At 49.3% G+C, this 19,544-nt stretch overlaps 7 protein-coding genes and 1 non-coding gene across 8 annotated transcripts; 7 read left to right on the top strand and 1 right to left on the bottom strand.

Moving 5' to 3' along the window:
- Positions 1-140: 140 nt before the first annotated feature.
- J7337_012582 (uncharacterized protein) lies at positions 141-1,502 on the top strand (the record flags this gene model as incomplete). Its single annotated transcript, XM_044830095.1, has 5 exons — positions 141-234; positions 291-472; positions 522-1,012; positions 1,062-1,129; positions 1,183-1,502. 5 exons carry the CDS (start codon positions 141-143, stop codon positions 1,500-1,502), a joined length of 1,155 nt encoding a protein of 384 aa, XP_044675011.1.
- Positions 1,503-3,472: 1,970 nt separating this feature from the next.
- J7337_012583 (uncharacterized protein) lies at positions 3,473-4,807 on the top strand (the record flags this gene model as incomplete). Its single annotated transcript, XM_044830096.1, has 1 exon — positions 3,473-4,807. The coding sequence occupies one exon, from the start codon at positions 3,473-3,475 to the stop codon at positions 4,805-4,807; it is 1,335 nt and encodes a 444-aa protein (XP_044675012.1).
- Positions 4,808-5,663: 856 nt separating this feature from the next.
- Positions 5,664-6,777, top strand: J7337_012584 (uncharacterized protein; the record flags this gene model as incomplete). The annotated part of the gene is made up of 2 exons (XM_044830097.1): positions 5,664-5,775; positions 5,831-6,777. The coding sequence occupies 2 exons, from the start codon at positions 5,664-5,666 to the stop codon at positions 6,775-6,777; spliced, it is 1,059 nt and encodes a 352-aa protein (XP_044675013.1).
- A 2,376-nt stretch (positions 6,778-9,153) lies between these two features.
- On the bottom strand, positions 9,154-10,925 carry J7337_012585 (uncharacterized protein; the record flags this gene model as incomplete). Its single annotated transcript, XM_044830098.1, has 5 exons — positions 9,154-9,401; positions 9,460-9,867; positions 9,917-10,630; positions 10,676-10,719; positions 10,774-10,925. The coding sequence occupies 5 exons, from the start codon at positions 10,923-10,925 to the stop codon at positions 9,154-9,156; spliced, it is 1,566 nt and encodes a 521-aa protein (XP_044675014.1).
- Positions 10,926-11,645: 720 nt separating this feature from the next.
- J7337_012586 (uncharacterized protein) lies at positions 11,646-13,706 on the top strand (the record flags this gene model as incomplete). Its single annotated transcript, XM_044830099.1, has 7 exons — positions 11,646-12,008; positions 12,058-12,187; positions 12,244-12,397; positions 12,446-12,709; positions 12,760-13,101; positions 13,154-13,250; positions 13,302-13,706. The coding sequence occupies 7 exons, from the start codon at positions 11,646-11,648 to the stop codon at positions 13,704-13,706; spliced, it is 1,755 nt and encodes a 584-aa protein (XP_044675015.1).
- Positions 13,707-13,945: 239 nt separating this feature from the next.
- On the top strand, positions 13,946-14,030 carry J7337_012587. Its single transcript has one exon. It is a non-coding gene; the product is annotated as a tRNA-Tyr (tRNA).
- A 961-nt stretch (positions 14,031-14,991) lies between these two features.
- On the top strand, positions 14,992-15,742 carry J7337_012588 (uncharacterized protein; the record flags this gene model as incomplete). The annotated part of the gene is made up of 2 exons (XM_044830100.1): positions 14,992-15,286; positions 15,333-15,742. The coding sequence occupies 2 exons, from the start codon at positions 14,992-14,994 to the stop codon at positions 15,740-15,742; spliced, it is 705 nt and encodes a 234-aa protein (XP_044675016.1).
- Positions 15,743-17,882: 2,140 nt separating this feature from the next.
- J7337_012589 (uncharacterized protein) lies at positions 17,883-18,817 on the top strand (the record flags this gene model as incomplete). Its single annotated transcript, XM_044830101.1, has 3 exons — positions 17,883-18,030; positions 18,112-18,189; positions 18,309-18,817. The coding sequence occupies 3 exons, from the start codon at positions 17,883-17,885 to the stop codon at positions 18,815-18,817; spliced, it is 735 nt and encodes a 244-aa protein (XP_044675017.1).
- Positions 18,818-19,544: the final 727 nt, after the last annotated feature.

Below are 19,544 nucleotides of genomic sequence, written 5' to 3' on the forward strand. Positions count from 1 at the left end.
TGCGGCCAGCTTTACTGAGCTAGCTTCTCAGCTCCCTGACTGCGATGTTAGTGACAGCCTACCGCCAGCTATTCAGCTTTGACTAACAGTTAGACCAGATACAGTGTGTCACGCAAGCGATACCACAGTCACAATGCTCAATGACAAACACAACATGTCTCTGTACGGATCAGACATTTGCAGGATTGACGCAGGCTTGCGTGCTGAAGAACTGCACAGTCAAGGACTCTCTGAGTAGGTTTACCTATCATGGCAGCAATGCATGAGCACTAACCAACCCCTTTCTACAGCATTGATGAGAGTTCAGAACCTGGCGTGCGGTGTTCCTGTCAAGAGTCAACAGATGAAGTTCAGGATCAACGCCCTCGTTGCTTGTATCCTCGCCGAGATTTGTGTCATCTTGAGAATATACTCCAAGCTAAAGATCTTTGGCAAGCTTGGTCCTGATGACTATGCGATTCTCATTGCAGGAGTATGTTTCAGCTCATTCCCTACTGGCCGTTGCTAACCAAGGGGTATAGTTTGCTACAGTGCCTTACATCTGGCTCGCGTGCAGACTCGCAGATCTAGGCTTTGGGCTAAACATCTGGGACATCACTCCGTTCGAGCGCCTGTACGAACTACTGAAGCTCTTCTGGATAGATCAGATCATGTACAGCGTTCACTTGTATAGCACGAAGATCTCGATTCTTTTCTTTCTCCGTGGTATCTTCACTACTTCTGAGTTCAAAAAGTTGACTGTGTCGATCGGCATCTTTGTCTGCTTGTGTGGGGCTGCGACAATGATCACCACTGGACTCCAATGTCTTCCAGCTTCTTATAATTGGACAAGCTGGGATGCCGAACACAAAGGCCACTGCAACGACCTCAACTCGCAGACTTATGCTTTCGGTGGAATCAACATGGCTTGTGATATCGTCATCCTAGTCTTGCCGATCAATCACCTTTGGAAGCTGCAGGTCAAGGGCCGGCAGAAGATCCAGCTCTTTGTTATGTTCAGTCTAGGCATTGTGTAAGTTTATGTGGCCCCGAATCGTTGCATACAAGCTAACAATTCGCAGTGTCACCGTGTTTAGTATCATCCGTCTGCCATTCCTGATCTCTTTGGGAAAGACGACTAACCCAACCTGTAAGTGGCCAGGCTCGAGATGCAACGCAAACACGCTCTAACACAAATATCAGGGGAGTACGTCGAAGTCACTATCTGGTCTATCTGGGAAACGGAACTCGGCATGGTATGCGCAAGCCTCCCAGCCATCCGCCATCTCTTCAAGCATCTCTGGCCCAACGCCATGGCTACCATTGCCTCCAAGATGAGCTTCTCCAGCACAAACAAGGACTCCACACTGGACAAGAGTGCTGGAAGCTGGGGTGGCAGCCGTGGGGCTCGCTCCAAGACAGATAACAAGGAGTACTATGAGCTTGATGAGCGGAGTCTCATTGGTAAGGGGCCGGATCCTGCCACTAATGTGAGCTCCACAAACGTTCATTCGATGGCGTAGACGCCTACGACCTGTGCTTTGTGAAGCGTTTAGATTGACTTTACACTTTCGATGTTGTTTTATTACATTAACTTCATTTTGCCAGCTTTGTGCGGTATATGGGTCACATGTAGATAGGCGCGTTCATTCGTATAGCAAAATTGCTTCCCACGCGACTTTTGAGTAATGTTACTGGGATTTAACTTCAAATACCTTGGTGTCGATTCCTTCCTACTGCTAGGTGTCATTCACAAGCCGTTAGTAACAGTATCACTATTGTACTTTCCACTGTCATTGACTGTGTCGTATGATCTTCTTGGCATAGAGAGGTTTCATTGTGAGAAAAGTCTTTTGTCAACCCAATACACATGGATATTCTGGACTGATTCCTGCCGATCTGCGGTTTCTTGCAGGTTCGATGCCATCCCCCACCCCTGTCCTGTATTGGCTCCTGGGATTAACACCCTGTCTGTCAATGATGTCTCACCAAGGCCCGGTCCTTAAGCCCCCAGTGATCGGCATATAAGGAACCACTAATGCCCGGGGACCGTTAAGACTCTTCCATCCTTGCGAGCCGTTTAACATCAAAACCCAATCTCAATGTTGCATCCCTAGGCAGGCATTATCTTGGATGCTCCCTCAACGGCGACACCGAAAATGGCTAGCCAGGATCCAACAAGAGAGGCACTACCAAAGTCAAATTCAGTTCATCGTTTTCATTCAGAAAAGAGGGTCAATCTTGTTTAACCTCCTGGATCCAATCTACCGAATATTTGGGCTTAGGAGGATTACACTGACGTGTTTTAGACGCTCGATTCGTTTCTGTAATTATTCAGTGTCAGGGTTTCCAAGAGTCGGGTAACCTGGGTTCACAGTGCTTAATAATGCTACAGTAAGTACCGGGTTTGCTGTGATGCAACCTCGGATTCGCCTAATCTAACGTCCCCCCGTGACGAATACTACTCCGTTCGTTAGTCACTGTCTCCTATCCGCATTTACAAAGTTTGCATTATTCATCCTATCTCTTTGGTCTGCATACGCTATGTAACAATACTTGTTCATATTTTTTCATTGCATGTAGCTGTTGTCTTATCTTCAGACCCACAGCCGCGTAGTCTCTGATTGTCTGATGAGCTTCTGCTGGTAAGTCATCACCAGTGGGTTGGGCAGTATCATTGAGCGACTTGAAGGGGCTCAATGGCTCTACTAATATCCGGAAACATGGCAGTGAATAGGGCAAACAAATTCTGGGGCGTAATCTATACAGTATCCATGTTCCCATGTTTCGTTCTATGCACAGCTCGCAAAACCCCCTTGTTTCAATCCGCCAGCCATCCATCGCCAGGTTCCATGTCCCAATACAGCTCTTCACTAACCAGGGCCCGTTTCACTTGTAGGACTAGTTATCCTATTATGGGATTCATTGCTTTTAGCAATCTAGGCAATGTCCGTATTGGTGCAGCTCAACTAATGTGACGATATCTTTCAGGATGTAAGACCCAATTTCCCAAGCCACCCACATTCCGAATGCATTCCTCCCCTGTCCCTTCGTATGTCGAAGAAGATCCAAATTTTCCACGTTTCTTGCGCCGCAAGCGTGACTGTCCCGGCCTCCCGGAGAGCTCTGGCAGCGGAGATCTCCTCAACGCACGTGCTAGACTGGCGTCAACGGTCAGGCAGTTTCTTCCGTATCTGGGCTGATCTCCAAGCTCAAGTGAACGGGCTGATAATGCACAGCACTATCTCGGTTGTGCGTGAATCCTCTGCAGATAGGAGGAATCATACACTATTACGTGCTGGTGGGCTGATGGCTAATCACTCGGGTTCCTCGAGTAAATCGTCCGATACTACGAGAGTCCCACTCACAGCCGTTATATGACTGTGATAAGGCTGCATTTGACAGTATACTACTGTGTCATCTTACTTTGATTTGCATGTTGCTTTCCAGATGCCCTTGAACTTTCATTCATTTCCGACCCCAAGTTATTGCCATGGTTGCTTCCGAGAAGAAGACCTTTGAAAGGTCTGCTGGCCTGTCACTCACTCGCTTCTTGAGATTTATTTCCTCAGAATACCGTATACTGTTCACGTTCGTTTTTACCCTCAACCTTATTGGCGTTATTATCTTTCTATGGCTATGGTTCCTTGATGGTAATGCAGACCCAAATACCTGCGGCCTCGCAACTGCAATAAATCTCGCAGTCAGTATTGTTATACGAGAGGAACATGTCGTCAACGGCCTATACTATGTCTTCACAGCGTTTCCGAAAACGTCACCACTCTGGCTAAGGTCACGGATGGGCAAGATCTACCATCTCGGAGGTCTACATAGCGGCTGTGGAGTGGCAGCTACCTTCTGGTTCATCATGATGTCCATTGAGAAAACCAGCTTTTTCCATAATACTAAGGACCGAGATGCCTCCATGTGGGTTCACATTGTTATCATCTACATGCTGGACTGCCTTCTCATTGCAATGCTGGTCATGTCTTACCCCTCGGTACGAGCGAAGATGCACAATGCTTTTGAAGTTGTTCATCGACTGGCTGGCTGGTCGTCTCTGGCTCTACTCTGGTGCCTTACGGTTCTCGATGCAACAATCAATACCAAGCCGGGAGATTCACCCGCAGTGGCTGTTTTCTCAAGTGTACCAGTTTGGCTCGTCTTTATCTCAACCTGTTGTGTCATATCAACTTGGCTGAACTGCCGAAAAGTTCAAGTTGTTTCTGAGCGACTGTCTTCACACGCTCTTCGGATGTACTTCGACTACACCAATCCTCAGCCTGGAACAACCATTCGACTATCATCTCGACCTTTGCTAGAATGGCACGCCTTTGCAACAGTCAACAGCCCGAAGGAAAATGGTTTCTCAGTAGTTATTTCAAATGCAGGAGACTGGACGAAGAAGGTCGTCAACGAACCGCCTCGTGAGGTTTGGATTCGCCGCACACCAACCTGCGGTGTCTTGCGTATCGCCCCGATGTTCAACAGTATTGTTCTGGTGGCCACTGGTTCCGGAATTGCACCATGTCTCCCGGTTATTCTTGCACAGCAAACACGGGTAACTCTATTCTGGTCAACTCGAGACCCTCTGGAGACCTACGGTCCAGATATTGCTTCTATCATCCTGGGAATGGGGGATAATGCGCATATTCATAACACTACAACCATGGGTCGACCTAATACTCTTCCTACAGTCCTGGACCTTTACAAGAAGACAGAAAGCGAGGCTGTAGTAGTAATCTCTAATCCAAAACTGACGATTGACTTAGTCTTAGACTTGCAGGCTTTGGGAGTACCAGCTTTTGGTCCAATCTGGGATTCGTAAAAGTTCTGAGGTCATGTATACTAGGATTGGATAGATACATCATCAAGTAGAATACTAGATAATACGCCGCTGATTCCATCTGTTACTTCACGGCCTGTACAACGGCACTGCAGATCAAAACATTGATATTTTCATCTCAATTCAGTTTCCTACGAACGGCCAAGTGCCGAGTCCCAAACCCTGAGATACCGTTGGTTAAGGGAAGACTACGTGCCGGCAATGCCTCTTTTCCGACGGCCATCCTTTGTACGTCAACGGTAACCTTGTGAAAGCCAGGATAATAGGCGGTTAAACATCTTCCTTCAGGTTTCTACATCCTTCCATTACGACGTTACTTCTCACCGCCTTTGGTGTCCTAGGCCAGTATGATTTATCTCATCCTTCGTGATGCAATTCCATAATGCAGATCCCCCCTTCTTACTACTACCTGGCTCCAACGTTCTGGACCCCAGAACCCACAGCCTCAGAAAAGCTTGGGTCAGGCTAATACGGCAGATGTTACATCGACAAGGTGGGTAAGTTTTGCCGGGCGGCCCTCACCTCCATCCTTGCCTAGCCCAGCACTTCATCACAGTCCTCGTACCAAAGGTTACTTGGCCGATCATTATTAGTTTTCTGCCTGAAACTCGTGGCCTCGGTGAATTTGAATTTTTCAGGGCTTGTACGTGTTCTTGACTAAACCTTGGAGCGGTGGCGGGCGTACCTATGACGAAAACACGATGGAAGCCCTTGAATAAGTAGTCGAAGGTTCTCACTCAGCTGTCACTGCCTTAGATCTCACTGCTTTCATCTCAATCCCAGTTCTTAGCAAATCTACTATTATTCTCTATAACGATCTTCTCTTATCGTCTTCAAAATGGCTAGCAGATCTGTCACCATTACCAAGCGCTATAATCAGCCCATTTCAATGCGACAGAGTTCATTGCAATGCATGCAGCCTCAGGAGAAGCAAGCGACCCATCAGTCTGGTAACGACCCCTGAACCAACAGCACCCACTACAACATGTGACTGACTTGAGGTAGCATACAATGCAGAGACAGAAAGGTCGAACCGCATGAAGAAGCTCGCTTACCATTTTGTCACATTATGCCTCTTCACCAAAAGTGACCTGCCCACTTCCACCGGCATCAATACCACGTTCGCCATCGCAGGGATCCTGGCTGGTCCTGGCACCATCAGTAATGCCGACATTGAATGGAAAGATATGGGTAAGGGCATTCTCGTTGCTCTCTACTTCACCTGGCACTTGACCCTCTGCTTCAATCTCGGGAATCAGCGTCAGCCGCAGTCCGTCATTGAGGATGGCGTCAACAAGCCGTGGCGGCCCATTCCAGCTGGCCGCGTCTCCCCTGAGCTGGCACACAAATGGCAGCTAGTCTCAATTGTCACTCTCCTTGCTCTATGCTATACTACTCTGGGGGCTTGGCAGGAAACTGCCTTTTACCTCTTTTGTACCTGGCTGTACAATGAGCGTGCTTGGGGTGACAAGAGCTGGTGGCAGCGCGCGCTAATGAATGCCTGTGGTATCACTACCAACCGTGTAGCAACCCTTCGGGTAGCAGTCATCGCCATCCAAGCCAATTCTCATGAGAACTTCGAGTTCACCAACAAGGGTTTGGGCTGGTTCCTCATGTGCGCATCCCTTGTCTTCACCACCATCCAGGTTCAAGATTTGCGTGATCAAGAGGGTGACAAGTTGATCGACCGCCAGACCTTTCCTCTTATTCTTGGCGATGCACCAACACGCTGGATCACAGCTGTAGCTGTTATGATCTGGTCATTGGTCTGTCCACTTTACTGGGGACTTGGAGTTGTCGGCTGTGTCATCCCCATCTTGACTGGAGCTATAGTCTCAGCTCATATGCTCATCTGCCGCTCTCGTGAGCGGGACCAAACAAGCTTCCGCCTGGTGGCAGCTTGGTGGGTATCCTTGTACTTCCTCCCCATGATGAATGCGCGTGGACTATAGGCTTGGCATTTCATGCAACTGGGAGTAAGACTTGTGGACGAGCTGGGTATTTCCCGGGGTCGGTGATGGGTGGTTACACTGTTCTGTTAGATGTTAGAATTGGTATCATGAGGACAAAATTATACAAAGGGAACGGGCTAATAGAGGAGAGGCCATGGTTTAGGTACATGTTGATTGAACTTGCATTAAAAAGACCTTGGAAATAAGATTGAAACGAGTGTTGGCGAAGGTCATGAAATCTTCGAGTGTTCTAGATCTAGTCCTTGATCTAGCAGTGAGCAGCCACTCTTCGGTTCAGGGTAGAGATACGATGACGGTGAGATTCGGATGAGTAACATGGATATCAATAGAATGATTGGTTGGGTGATTGTCTAGGCTCATTGGTCACTCAAAGTGGGGTTGTCACGACTCTTGGCTCAAGTCCGATCACGACAGCAAGAAACTCTATTTAACCCGCTCAACCTCTTACAACTTAACCATCAGAATGGGTTTCGCCTGCGACCCTTGTTCCATCAGAAAGATAAAATGTAGTAGAGAAACGCCGTGCAAGCAATGCAAGGCCACGTCTCTATCCTGCTCATACGATAGGAAGCGCAAGAAGTCAGGGCCAAAAGGGCCCAGAAAGCGAACCAAAGAGGCCATCCTGCAGGCTCAGAGGTCAGCAAAGCATACAACACCCGACATTGATGGTGAAATTCAGTCTCAAGACGTAGTTGGAGCGCCTTTATCTACGCAACACAATGGATCGTCGAGTAGTTCGCCAAGCGGCGGCTCCCAGAGTCCCCAGGGCGTGCAGGATATGACAATCCTTAGCTATGATGCTCGGATACCGATGTCATCCTTCAGCTACTACTTAAATATATATCACGACTGTTTATATGTTGTATGGCCTGTCATAGACCACGAAGTACTTCTCACCCGTCTCGGCAACCCCGATAACAAGATTGCATATCCCCTTGCCGCATCAATATGCTCAGCAACACGAGCCCAGCTTCGCCTTTCCAATGATGATGCGGGCCCTTCGACGTATCAAATGGCATACGAAGCGGAACAATCTCGTCTGATGCTCGATTACTCGAAGCATCAAATCATCGACGGGCTGTTGACATGTTTCTTCCTCCATGTCTTCTACTCCAACACGGGACGAATTACAAAGTCTACACTGCTTCTTCGAGAAGCCATTGCATATGCACATATTCTTGGACTTCATCAAGACCTGTTCTATGCTGATTTGAACCATGATGCGGTCCAGTATCATCTTCGCATTGCGTGGATTTTGTTCATTACGGACAGGTGAGTCCTGAGTTTCCCACTCTCGCTCTCGCTTTCGGTCTCTCGAAACCCGCTGACATCTCCCCAGGGCTCACTCCCTTCAACACGATCTACCTCCTACGTTTAAGCTCAGTCCAACACTGCCGGAACTCCACCCACAGCAAGACGCGGGGCTTGGCTCAGCATTCTGCAGTTTGTGCAGACTGTTTCAAGCTTTTGACGACGCCTGCCCTCCAGATGTCAGATCCAACCAGGTTGGCTTCTTGGGCGCCATTAGCTCACAATTGAGGGCACGACATCCCCTTCCTCTTTGCGACAATGAGATCCAGCGAGCCGACATCGTTGTAACTGACTCTTGGCTGCGCGTCGTGCTATGGAAAGCGGCCATTCCATATGTTGATGCAAATACTGACCCAAACGACCAAGGTCTAAGTGTCTCGTTTCCCACGTCTGTGGCCAGAGACTTACTGGCGAAACTGACTACTCTGTCCTCTTGCGCTCTCGAGACCCATGGTCCTGGAATGGTAGCAATTCACCGCATCTTACTCTCGCCAAAATGCTGATCCCGAACAGATGTCGAAATTGTTTGAAGTCGCAAACTCAGTGGCAGACGTCATCATCTGCGCCCCTGATCTGGCAGATGTAGATTCGGCTCATGTTGGGCCTCGAGATATTCTTTGCGCCCTGAGCAGCTTGATCGCCTCGCTGCGGACGACAGCCAACCCTGCGCTTCTTACCCTGTTACGAGAAAAGATGATGGCCTGTGCATTAGGCCAAGCAGGGCCAGGAAGGCTGTTGCAGATCACGGATGTCCCGGATGAAGATCTACAAGCTGAAGAGATGAATCTAGTAGACTAACTAGAATGCTACATCAACGGCCATGGTTCACAACTAATAGTTATCAAAGTGTGGTGAGTCGTCAATAAGGTTTTAAGCGTAAAGCATAAGGACTCCTTTCAATCCGGTACGGCCTATATCTCAATTTCCGAGTGATGAACAAATCCAAACGCATAACAATCCACAATACTTCTCATACAAAGCTTCAAAGTTTTGGCCAAGTCCCTTTCCAAGTTAATTTTCGTGTTACGTCCTAATTAGACGCCCTCAGATATGCTCCACTCCCCCCGTCATGCTTTCGGCCTCAACTGATTTGCGCAGAACTCCCCTGGACACTTCGGAGTGAACAGGGTCCGCAGCGATGCCATCAAAGACAACCGCGATTTCCTCCAAAGTTCTGCCCTTTGTTTCAGGGAACAGGAACCATATAGTTGGCAGCATAGCCGTCAGCGTTGCGATGTAGACGAAATAGAACTTCCACTGGATAGCTTCAAGGGCGATGGGGTTGACATATTCTGGCAGTAACATGTTAGCAGCAATCTCCTAATGTCAGCTTTGGTGGAGATAACATACGATTGAAGAAGCCAGCGGCGAACACAACAGTCAAGTTGATGCTGAGTCCCTTGGACCTCAAGTCGAACGGCAGGATCTCGACAGGGTACGCGATGGACAAAGGCGTGAAGGCAATATCGTAGAAGCCAAAGAAGATGAAGAGGAACGCAACCACGCAATATCCTGCGGCTTTGGTTCCATGCTCGGCGAAGACTGCCGAGAGAGCTGTGACTATGATGAAGCTGGCCAGCATGCCGCTGGTTGACAGAAGCCATAGTGGTCGACGACCATATCGTTCGGCAGCCATAGCGCCTAGGGCAGCTAGAATGGCGTTCCAAACTTGGAGGCCAAGGTTGATACCAGCTTGTGAGACTGCGTCTGTGACTCCGACGCTCGTCAGGATCGGTGCAAGATAGTAGGAGACAATGCCTAGCTCGAATCAGTAAACAGACTTCAGTTGTTCCTTTGGATCACTTACCGTTTCCAGCCCACTGAATCATAAAGCCGACCAGCACACAGATCAAGAGTCTATGACGGTTTCCCTTAGTCTTAAAGAATGACATGAATCCGATATTCTTCTCCGCTTCGCGCTCTTGATCAATCACTGTACAGATCTCCTTGAACTCAAAGTGAACAAGCTCATCCTCGGTATCACCATTGGCATGATACTTCACGAGCATAGCGAGAGCTTCATCACGTCTATTCTTGGAGATCAACCATCGAGGGGATTCGGGGATGAAGGTGAGACCTATGAGTTGAAGACCCGGAAAGAAAGCCTGGAACAAGACGGGAAGTCTCCAGCTCCAGCTTCCACTCATATGTAGTGTTCCAATAGTAACGACGGCTGAGAGAATGGCGCCCCAGAACCAGATGGCTTGGAACATGTTGGTGACATTGGCGCGGTGTCTCGGGTGGGCAATCTCGGTGGTCAAAGGTGGTGCTGACGTTTGCGCAAAGCCTAGGCCGATACCTAGCATGATCTTAGTGCCCAGGAAGGCCCATGGACCATTCGTAGAAGCTTGGATGATGGCTGCTGCGATCATGATGGAAGAGCCCAGGGCGATGGTGAAGCGGCGGCCCATCCAATCACTGACGTATGCAGCTGGGATGAAGGCTGGCAAGCCACCCAAGCTGATACCAGCGATGATCAGGCCAAGGATACTTGTGCTGACGTCTCCGATGTTGTCATGCCCTGAAGAATGTCAGCGGGTGTTTGGAGAGAAGCATAATAACTTACATTGTTTGATGGTCAAGAGTCCATTCATAAGACTTCCGTCGAATCTGACAATAGCTCAGTAAACATTCTTAACATTACTGCGAAAAGGAAGAACAAACCCGTTGGCAGCAGCCGATGCGAACATGAACCCAATGCCAATGTTGAGCTTTCTCAAGCCAGCATCGTGCATCCAGTTATCGTTCGTGTTGTTCTTGTATCGCTTGTAGACAGCATTGCCTGGATTGGTATCTTTGGAGGATATGACAGCCATGATGGCGCCCGGTAGTGGTCGATTCGGTGTTCTTGACGAATACGTGAAGGGATGAAAAGATTTGGGGTGATTGAGATCAAGGTTACTGATTGTCTTGGTGCCTAGAGTATAAAGGAAGGTATTTCTGATCCGACTGCTTTACTCTTCTCTGTGAGTGAAGCTGGCTTAGATGGCGATACGGGATACTTACCGGGAGCAGTGCTGGTCTTATATATGTGTTTTCCGAGTTGAAGCATCACCATAGACTAAGTCACTTAACCGTCAGCCCATACGTGACTGATGACCCTCGGCATTCGGATCATGAGAAAATCTTTAAGGTCTGGAATAAGCTAACAGGGAAAATCACCCCATGGAGGTCAGATGCTGTTCCCCAGCTTTCCTCCACAAAACCCGATGAATTCTCTGGTTCTCAACCTGGGGTTGAACAACAGCTAAACTGATTGGCGGGAAGAATTTCGGCAAGATTACTGACTCGATTTGTTGCCCTCGTTATGTGGGTCTGGGGTGTCGGAAAGATTCTCGGGAGGTTTTCAGGGAGGATTATCGGGGGAAATAACATGGGAAAGCACATGTTGGACACATCATGTGTTCCTCTGCGGGCAGATTCTCGGTGATGGCAGCGGAACCCCCGTCGTGGCTTTTCGCCCATGTTCAAATAGTCTCTGTCATTCCACCATGGGCTCTCAATCATCTTCATTCACTCAAGCACAATCATCAGTCATGCCCTCTGCAACACAAGACATCTCTGGCCCGGTTGGCCCGGTCAGCGAGGCCTGGTGGAAGGAGGCTTCTGTCTACCAGATCTACCCTTCATCCTTCAAGGACACAAATGGAGATGGCATCGGTGACATTCCTGGTGTGATTGAGAAGCTAGACTACTTCAAGAACCTTGGTGTTGACATCGTTTGGCTTTGCCCCGTTTACCCCTCGCCTCAGGTTGACATGGGTTACGATGTAGCTGACTACTGCGATATTGACCCGCAGTATGGGACCATAGCTGATGTCGAGCGACTCATAGATGGTCTGCATTCAAGAGGTTTGAAGCTACTGATGGATCTTGTGGTCAATCACACTTCAGACAAAGTAAAAAGCACTCACAGGGGAATTATGCACTTGCTAACATCTTTCACAGCACAAATGGTTTCAAGAATCCAAGTCATCTAAAGACAGTACTTACCGAGACTGGTATATCTGGCGAAAGCCTAGATACGATGAGAATGGGGAACGACAACCACCCAACAACTGGCTCTCCTATTTCGGAGGTGCGTGTTCTTGAACGGTCTTGGGCTCTCTCGCGCTGACATGAGATTCTACACAGGAAGTGCATGGGAGTATGACTCTGCCTCTGATGAGTACTATCTCCATCTTTTTGCCAAAGAACAACCCGACCTCAACTGGGAGCATGTTCCCGTACGCGAGGCTGTGCATGATATCATCCGTTTCTGGCTGGACAAAGGAGTCGATGGATTTCGGTAGGTCCCTTCTTCTCAAAGCTTTAAGGCACACAACTGACCCGGTAGAATGGACGTGATCAACTTCATCAGCAAGCAAGACGGCCTCCCCGACGCCACCGTCAAGATTCCTGGAGCCAAGTACCAGTGGGGTGAGGAGCATTACGCGTGCGGCCCTCGACTACACGAGTATCTTCAGGATATTGGCAAGATCCTCAAAGAGTACAATGCCTTCTCTGTCGGCGAGATGCCAGCAGTTCAAGACCCCAAGGAAGTCATCAAGAGTGTTGGTGAAAGTCGTGGGGAGCTAAACATGATCTTCAACTTTGAGATGTAAGTCGAATTCATCGCAGACGAACTGCTTCCATTCTGACTTTATCCAGCGTGGATATGGATCATGGCGAGGGAGGAAAGTTCACACCACACAAATGGGAAATGCAAGACCTGAAGAGGATTGTCAACAAGTGGCAGACTTTCATGTACAAGAACAAGGGCTGGAACGCCTTGTATCTCGAGAACCACGATCAGGCAAGGACAGTGTCGAGGTGGGCCTCCGATAAGCCCGCCTACCGAGCGCTGTCAGCCAAGATGTTGTCAACGTTCCTCTGCTTTCAGAGCGGTACAGTCTTTGTATACCAGGGACAGGAACTAGGCATGGCCAACATGCCGGCGGACTGGGAAATGACTGAGCATCGAGACCTGGAAACGTTGAATCACTGGGAAGAGTAAGGGCTGTCTTTTCCCGTGATGGTCGACAAGCGGCTAACTTGTGTTCAGGTTGAAGCAGACGGCGGGCCCTGACGCGGCAGTCCTTCAGATTGCGCGCAAGGAATACCAACTCAAGTCTCGTGACCATGCGCGAACTCCAGTACAGGTAAGCACAGTACGCTTTGCAGAACAATGAGATCGTCTGACATGATGCCAGTGGGACACCTCCACGAATGCGGGCTTCTCGACAGCAACTCCATGGATCCGAGTGAACGACGACTATAAGGAGTGGAATGCCGCATCTCAGGTCTCAAAACCAGACAGTGTGTTTGAGCATTGGAAGTCTGTACTCGCGCTTCGAAAAGAACTAAAGGACATCATCGTCTACGGAGACTTTGAGCTTCTTGACGGAGAGAACGAAGATGTTTTTGCGTATGCGCGGTCGAATGGAGTACAGAAGGTTGTCGTTGTCTGTAACTTCCGAGAGAAAGAGATTTCTTGGTCTCCACCGGTCGATTTGCAGTCGGGCGAGGTTTTGCTGGCAAACAGGCCGGAAGTTGATCTGTCACAGAAGACGCTTAATCTCCGTCCCTTTGAGGCGTTTGTTTGTCAATTGCATTAGAATAGATATCTAGACCTAGACTCAATCAATGCTTCAGAGAATTGGTGCCTCAGAAATACAAGACCACAGTCAATGAAGCCGCAGAAAATGAAGCTTACAATCTGGCTTGGGCGATTTGGGAGTTGTGTACAACAGATCAGTTACATTGAGTAAATGTCTGGATCTGGGATGATTGCCATATAACCGACCACTTGCGACTCAGCTGGCACCAATAGCTATTCCTCCGCTTCGGAGATCCTCCCCGAATAGCTCAGCTGGAAGAGCGTTCGGCTGTAACTGTTAACTGACACCGAAAGGTCACTTGTTCGATCCAGGTTTCGGGGAAACAACTTTTTGACATTTTTGACAACAGTAATAACTTTAAGAATCGTTTATCTGTATCGTTGATCAATTGTTAAAGCCATCAATAACTGTCACTAATTGTGTGTTTTTATTTCATTTTATTTTATTTTATTTATATTACCTGATTGAGTGGGAGAGTTTGGTATCCGCGACAGTACCTCAGAACTGGACCGATGTTTCCCCGCAAGTTCGCGAGTCCCCTCCTCGCGTAACGTGTTATGCTTCTCACGATGGCACACATGGTGCCTGTGTGAACATCTCAATAAACACAGCAAAGATCCAATGCGCTACTGCGGCAATTGGACCGCTATCGCGCCCTTTTGATTTCACGAAACTCTCGCCATGTGCGTGTGAAGCTGTGCTACTGACGTCATCGTCTCCGCGCTGCGCCAGTTCAGTTTTCTAAACCTCAAACTCCAAACCAGAGGCGCTCTTCCTGTTTATCGGAGTGACCTTCGCAAAGGCTACAATTTACTGTTCGCCTCCTGACATCCATTTGTTTCACGTACTCGGTTACGCGACGATGGCTCTCTTATTGCTTGCCGGTTGTTGGCACTGCCGCGAAGATGCTCATGATGCCCTCAGCGCTAGAGAGCATCTCGTGCCTCTACCGATTACTTCACAACAGCTTGAGCAGTTGATCGCCTGAGCAAGTGTTCGGCGCCTCAAGAATGTGCAATCTTCAAACGAGCAAACACAAGAGGTACGGGTGACTGCCGTTTTCTTTGGTCTGCCTGCATTGCTTCTGCGTTTGCACTCGCACACTTACTTTGGCAATAGTGTTTGTTCCATGAGCCTTCAAAACCTTCACTCTTGTCTCGCCGCGTGTGAAGCATAGAACATCCGCTGATAGATCCCCGCGCTTCTAATCGACGTTACCTCGTGCTCAGCCCTTCGAAGCGACAAAAGATTACGGCGAAAACTCGACGTCGGCCCTTCAGCGATGCCTAAATCTCAAGCGAAGAAGAAGTCTCCTGCGAAGGGCTTTAATGCCTCGAAGTCAAACTCAAAGGCAGGAACACCAGCTCCGTACGAGTTCAGCGGGCGTGACACGATCAACATCAGCTCGTTCGACCTTGCGCAAGTTCAGGAATCGCTGGAGCACTCCGATGTGCCTTCATTGCAACCACAGCTCAAGTCGCCCAGACAATGCCCTCGTGAATTGAACCACCCCATGCACTGGCAGCTTTCACAGCATGAATTCTTGATCGCGCGCCACAAGGCTTTGCGGTCATCAGGTAAGACCTCTCTGGAACTCTTCGCAACAATCGTTGACATCTCTAGTGCCTTCTCATCCGCCCACGTTACCTGCCCACGAACCAGCTTCGAAAACCCCCGAAACCCTTCCGCTCAATGAATCAACCAGCGATTCATGCTCCTCGTCGCCTGGCGAAAGCTCGACGACCTCTACAAAACCTCCACTCCCAGAAGCCCGCGTATCCCCTCCTGAAGAGCTGAACGAAACCCCCCGTCAAGCGCCCCCTCCGATCGAAGACCCCGCCTACCCCTGGGCGGAAGAAGAGCTTCAAGCTCTACTGGAGATGCGAAATGAACAACGTCGCTTGCACAAAGAAACCCTCGATGCGATGGGGCGAATGGCCTACTGGTCCTTCAGAGCGCAACGTGCTGCGAATCGAGTCGAGAAGACAATGTGTGAACTGAGGAGCTACATGGATGAGGTTCTGGCTGAGTAAGGATGCTCAAGACCATGAGGAGAACGGGTGCACTATCTTGCCTCTATCTTTAACGAAGTGAATTCGTTGAAAGATGGATCATGGCAATGATAGGGTTTGGCCCAGAGAGTCATGGCAGGCTTTGCTACACAAGTAGATCAGTATAATCACGATTAATCGTAATTTATTCCCCGTGCCACTGGACTTCCACTTTGTGATTTTTCCTTGGACTGCAAGACTGAACAAGGCGCTTTGTGACGAAATTCCTTAGGCGCACAATGATTCCAATAAAGAAAAGCTGAAAGCTGACAACAAACCTACACAATTTGAACACCATTCGTGAGGCCCTTGACATTGTGACTCAGCTTCATATCAATTCAGATTGAACTCAACTCGACATGGTTTACAGCTAGATCGCGCTGCTGGAGCGTCATGATATCGACTTTCGAGGTTGCTATAGGGTATGGTACAGCTCTCAACGTTTTGAACACAACACCCCGACAACGAACTCTCACACAAGCTTGCAATTGTCTTTTTGACTGTGCAACACGCTATGCATTAATTTTCATTCAACTGCAGAGTACATAGCAGCTTTTGCCTCGTTCTTGGCTCATGTTTGCGCGTTGATGGGCACCATTGGTCCTGTAGCCTATCGCGCCTCTTCAGTACTCGATTTTTCCCGCATTGACACCAACACAACCACACAGCGAACGACCGGCGGAACAATCTCCGTGCGACCGACAAAATCAGACGGCAGATACGACATGCAAGATGCGCATCTGCAAATCAGTGATACCAAGATCGTCTTCATGTGATGTCTGCCCCGCAATGCCGGCTGAGGTACCCGGATTGATCCAGAGGTGGCATTCGGACATCATACCTTTTACAGAACGCGATGCTCTACACAGCAGACAAGAGTGTCGGACGGGCATACACGATAGACATGCAATTCGCCCGCATTTGCTTCTATCCAGAAATGTCTTTGCGCGGCCTGATGTGACGCGTTGACATCTCATTTGTCGCGATATCTCGGTTGTGCGACATGCAGCCTCCACTCCATTTTCCAACCACCTGCAGCGAGCAAACGGGCAGCGCGCATGCCCAATCGATATCGTAGTCGATCGTCCAACAAATCGATATCCACAAGCAATGTCTTCTAGCTGTCGCGACGTTTTTGTGAATACGGGAAGGGAAGTTTACGTCGTGAGGTGCGCAAGAAATCAGGCGACTGCTTTCACGTTCCAAATTCAGGACCTTGCCTTGTTCTCACGGGGCACCACACGATATCCATATCCGGCAGCTCTATTTTCGTTTCACCAACACTCCGACCGGACCTTGGCCCTTGGCCCAACCCGCGTGTGTGAACTGTATCACAGGCCCGCTCCATACATGATCTTATACGGAGTATGTAACGGGGACGCCAACAATGCATGGCTGGTGTTGACGTTGGCCATCAGCATCGTGGTCGAGAGGCTGGTTGAGGTCCTTGTGTGATGGTCACTACAACATGACGCTGAGGTTCCAGTACCCAGCGTTACAGTCAATGCGACATGGATAAGCAATAGAGGGTTCCACTTGTTTGCCAGCCAAGACGGTACACAAGCCTTGATTCACGATTGCTCTGCGACCCCCAAGCCACGCTGGCCATAGCGCGGGAAGTCCCTGTCGCGACCTGGAGATCTTGAGATCACTAAGACTCTACGGAGTATGCGCTTCACCAATTCCGACGGATCGAGAAGCAATCACTTTTCTTGAAACTTATTCCTTATTTCGTTTTTCTCCTTCGTTTTGCGGCTTCGAAATCCCTGCTTCCGTCTCAGTCCCGATGTGCGCACACAGAGCCTTGCCAATTTACTGCCGCGTCGCAGCAACCAGCCGTCAAACGGATGCCGACCGGAGCCAACAACGCACTTTTCCCTACGCAGACAAGAGCAGCTTCCGGACCGAACACATGCTACGATTAATCTGGACGCGATGATGCATACAGGGCGCGGAGACTGGTGAAATGAGAGTGACAGGGTGACAGGAGCCAGCATGGCATTTGTTGTTCATGGTCAACAGCCTCTCCCTAGCATCATCGTCAATACACGCTCGCGATCTCGCTTTCTGTCTTATGCCCTTCGAAAGTCCATCACCAAGTTCAAGCCACTAGTCAGTCACCATGGAACGCGCTTCCACTGCCCCCGAGAATTCGTCGCAACCCAGAAATCGACCGTCGAATAGTGCAGCTGGTAGCATCTCCAGACATAGCGAAATGAACAGGTTGCTTGACAGCCTCGCAAAGGATGTTGAATATCGCAACGGTGATGGTATGTCGAGCCTGGGCGTCCCCCATCGACCGTGGATAATGATTGGGACCATGTTCAAGAGTTACTCACTTTTGACACCAGGACAACGCTCTCGGGAGAATTCCCTTACGCCCAGTGCGCGGAGAGGCGCGACACCAACACCAACAGCACAGTCTGCCAGTAAGTACTGCAAGCACACCCACTGCCACTACCTCTGCATCTGTATCTGCATCTGTGTCCCTTTCTCAAACATACGCTCGTCGCTCACCGAAATACAATATGCTAACGACTCGCAATAGAAGATCTAAGTTGGAAATACCCTGGCGGTCGGGAAGCGACTGGTGATTTCCTCATCTGTGTTGCGCACAGGGAGATGGACCGTCGACGCGAGTCGCAGCCGAATCTCACATACACAACGGAAGAGCGGTTTCCAATTGAGGAATTCCTGGGGTGGAGAATATACGACAAGGATAGTGTGGTGATCAGTGTGAGATGGGCAGATGGCAGCCCTGATACTGAGGAGCCGGAAGAGATCATGCACATCGACTGTGCCCAGACACTATTGAACTTCTGGAGACGGCAGGGTGGTCGCGGTCCGGCAACTGGCCTACGAGAAAATCGCATATTAAGGGTTCTTAAAAGCAGGGAGTCCAGGAAAGACAAGGGCAGTGAGTTACTGCTCTGTCAATGGATTGGGCTCCCAGCAAGTGACCGATACACCACTTGGATGTCTGAGGAAGAGGTCCAGGATAGGGCCTTGGGTCAATGGCTGGAGTTTAAAACGGGGGTGGACAATATCTTCGGCTGAGATGCTGAAGACTGCAGAAACATGTACATATTGTCTACTCGTCGATAGGCTTCTCGATCTCTCTTTGGTTCGCATCTCATTTGGGCTGTTGGTTATTTGATGCGTTGTCGGTTTGAGACGGTTGAACGGTGGAGCTGTTACTTAATGTCATGGGGGATGCTTCAAGGCGTATCGCTTCCTCGGCCGCACCACTTATTACACTTGCTTACCTGTTTGCGAAAATTACAAAAATAGTAGTAAGCGAACAATCGATCGGCAAGTCATTGGTCTCTCCATTGTAAAATCCCGTATCTTGATGGATCTGATGTCCATTGCTAGGGCGGATGTTGCAATTTCCGACTGATCGACAACTACCGCCCGCTAAGTCCCCTGTAAATGGTTCAAAATAAGTCAAGTCCCCTGACGAATGCCCTGATGCTCAGTGTGATGACCCGTCAGCGCCCAACGGTCGAACATTATGCTTATCGACCGGTTCACCACTTGGCGCGATGCTCCCAAGACTTGGCTTCTGCTTCACTCCATCTTTACTACGAGTTACACGTTGCTTTTGTTATCTTGCATCAAATCAAACATGTTCATGTGGCTGCCGCGTGTGTGACGGGTATCTTCCCTAATGAGATGTCTCTGCATTTCTTGCTCGCTTCACCGACCTGCAGACGCAACCGTTACGGCAATAAGCAAGATGATCACCGTGGACCAAGTCTAGGAAGCAGGAAGCCCGGGCCGT

The sequence above is a fragment of the Fusarium musae genome, chromosome 10 (genome assembly GCF_019915245.1).
Source record: "Fusarium musae strain F31 chromosome 10, whole genome shotgun sequence".
Lineage (NCBI taxonomy): Eukaryota > Fungi > Ascomycota > Sordariomycetes > Hypocreales > Nectriaceae > Fusarium > Fusarium musae.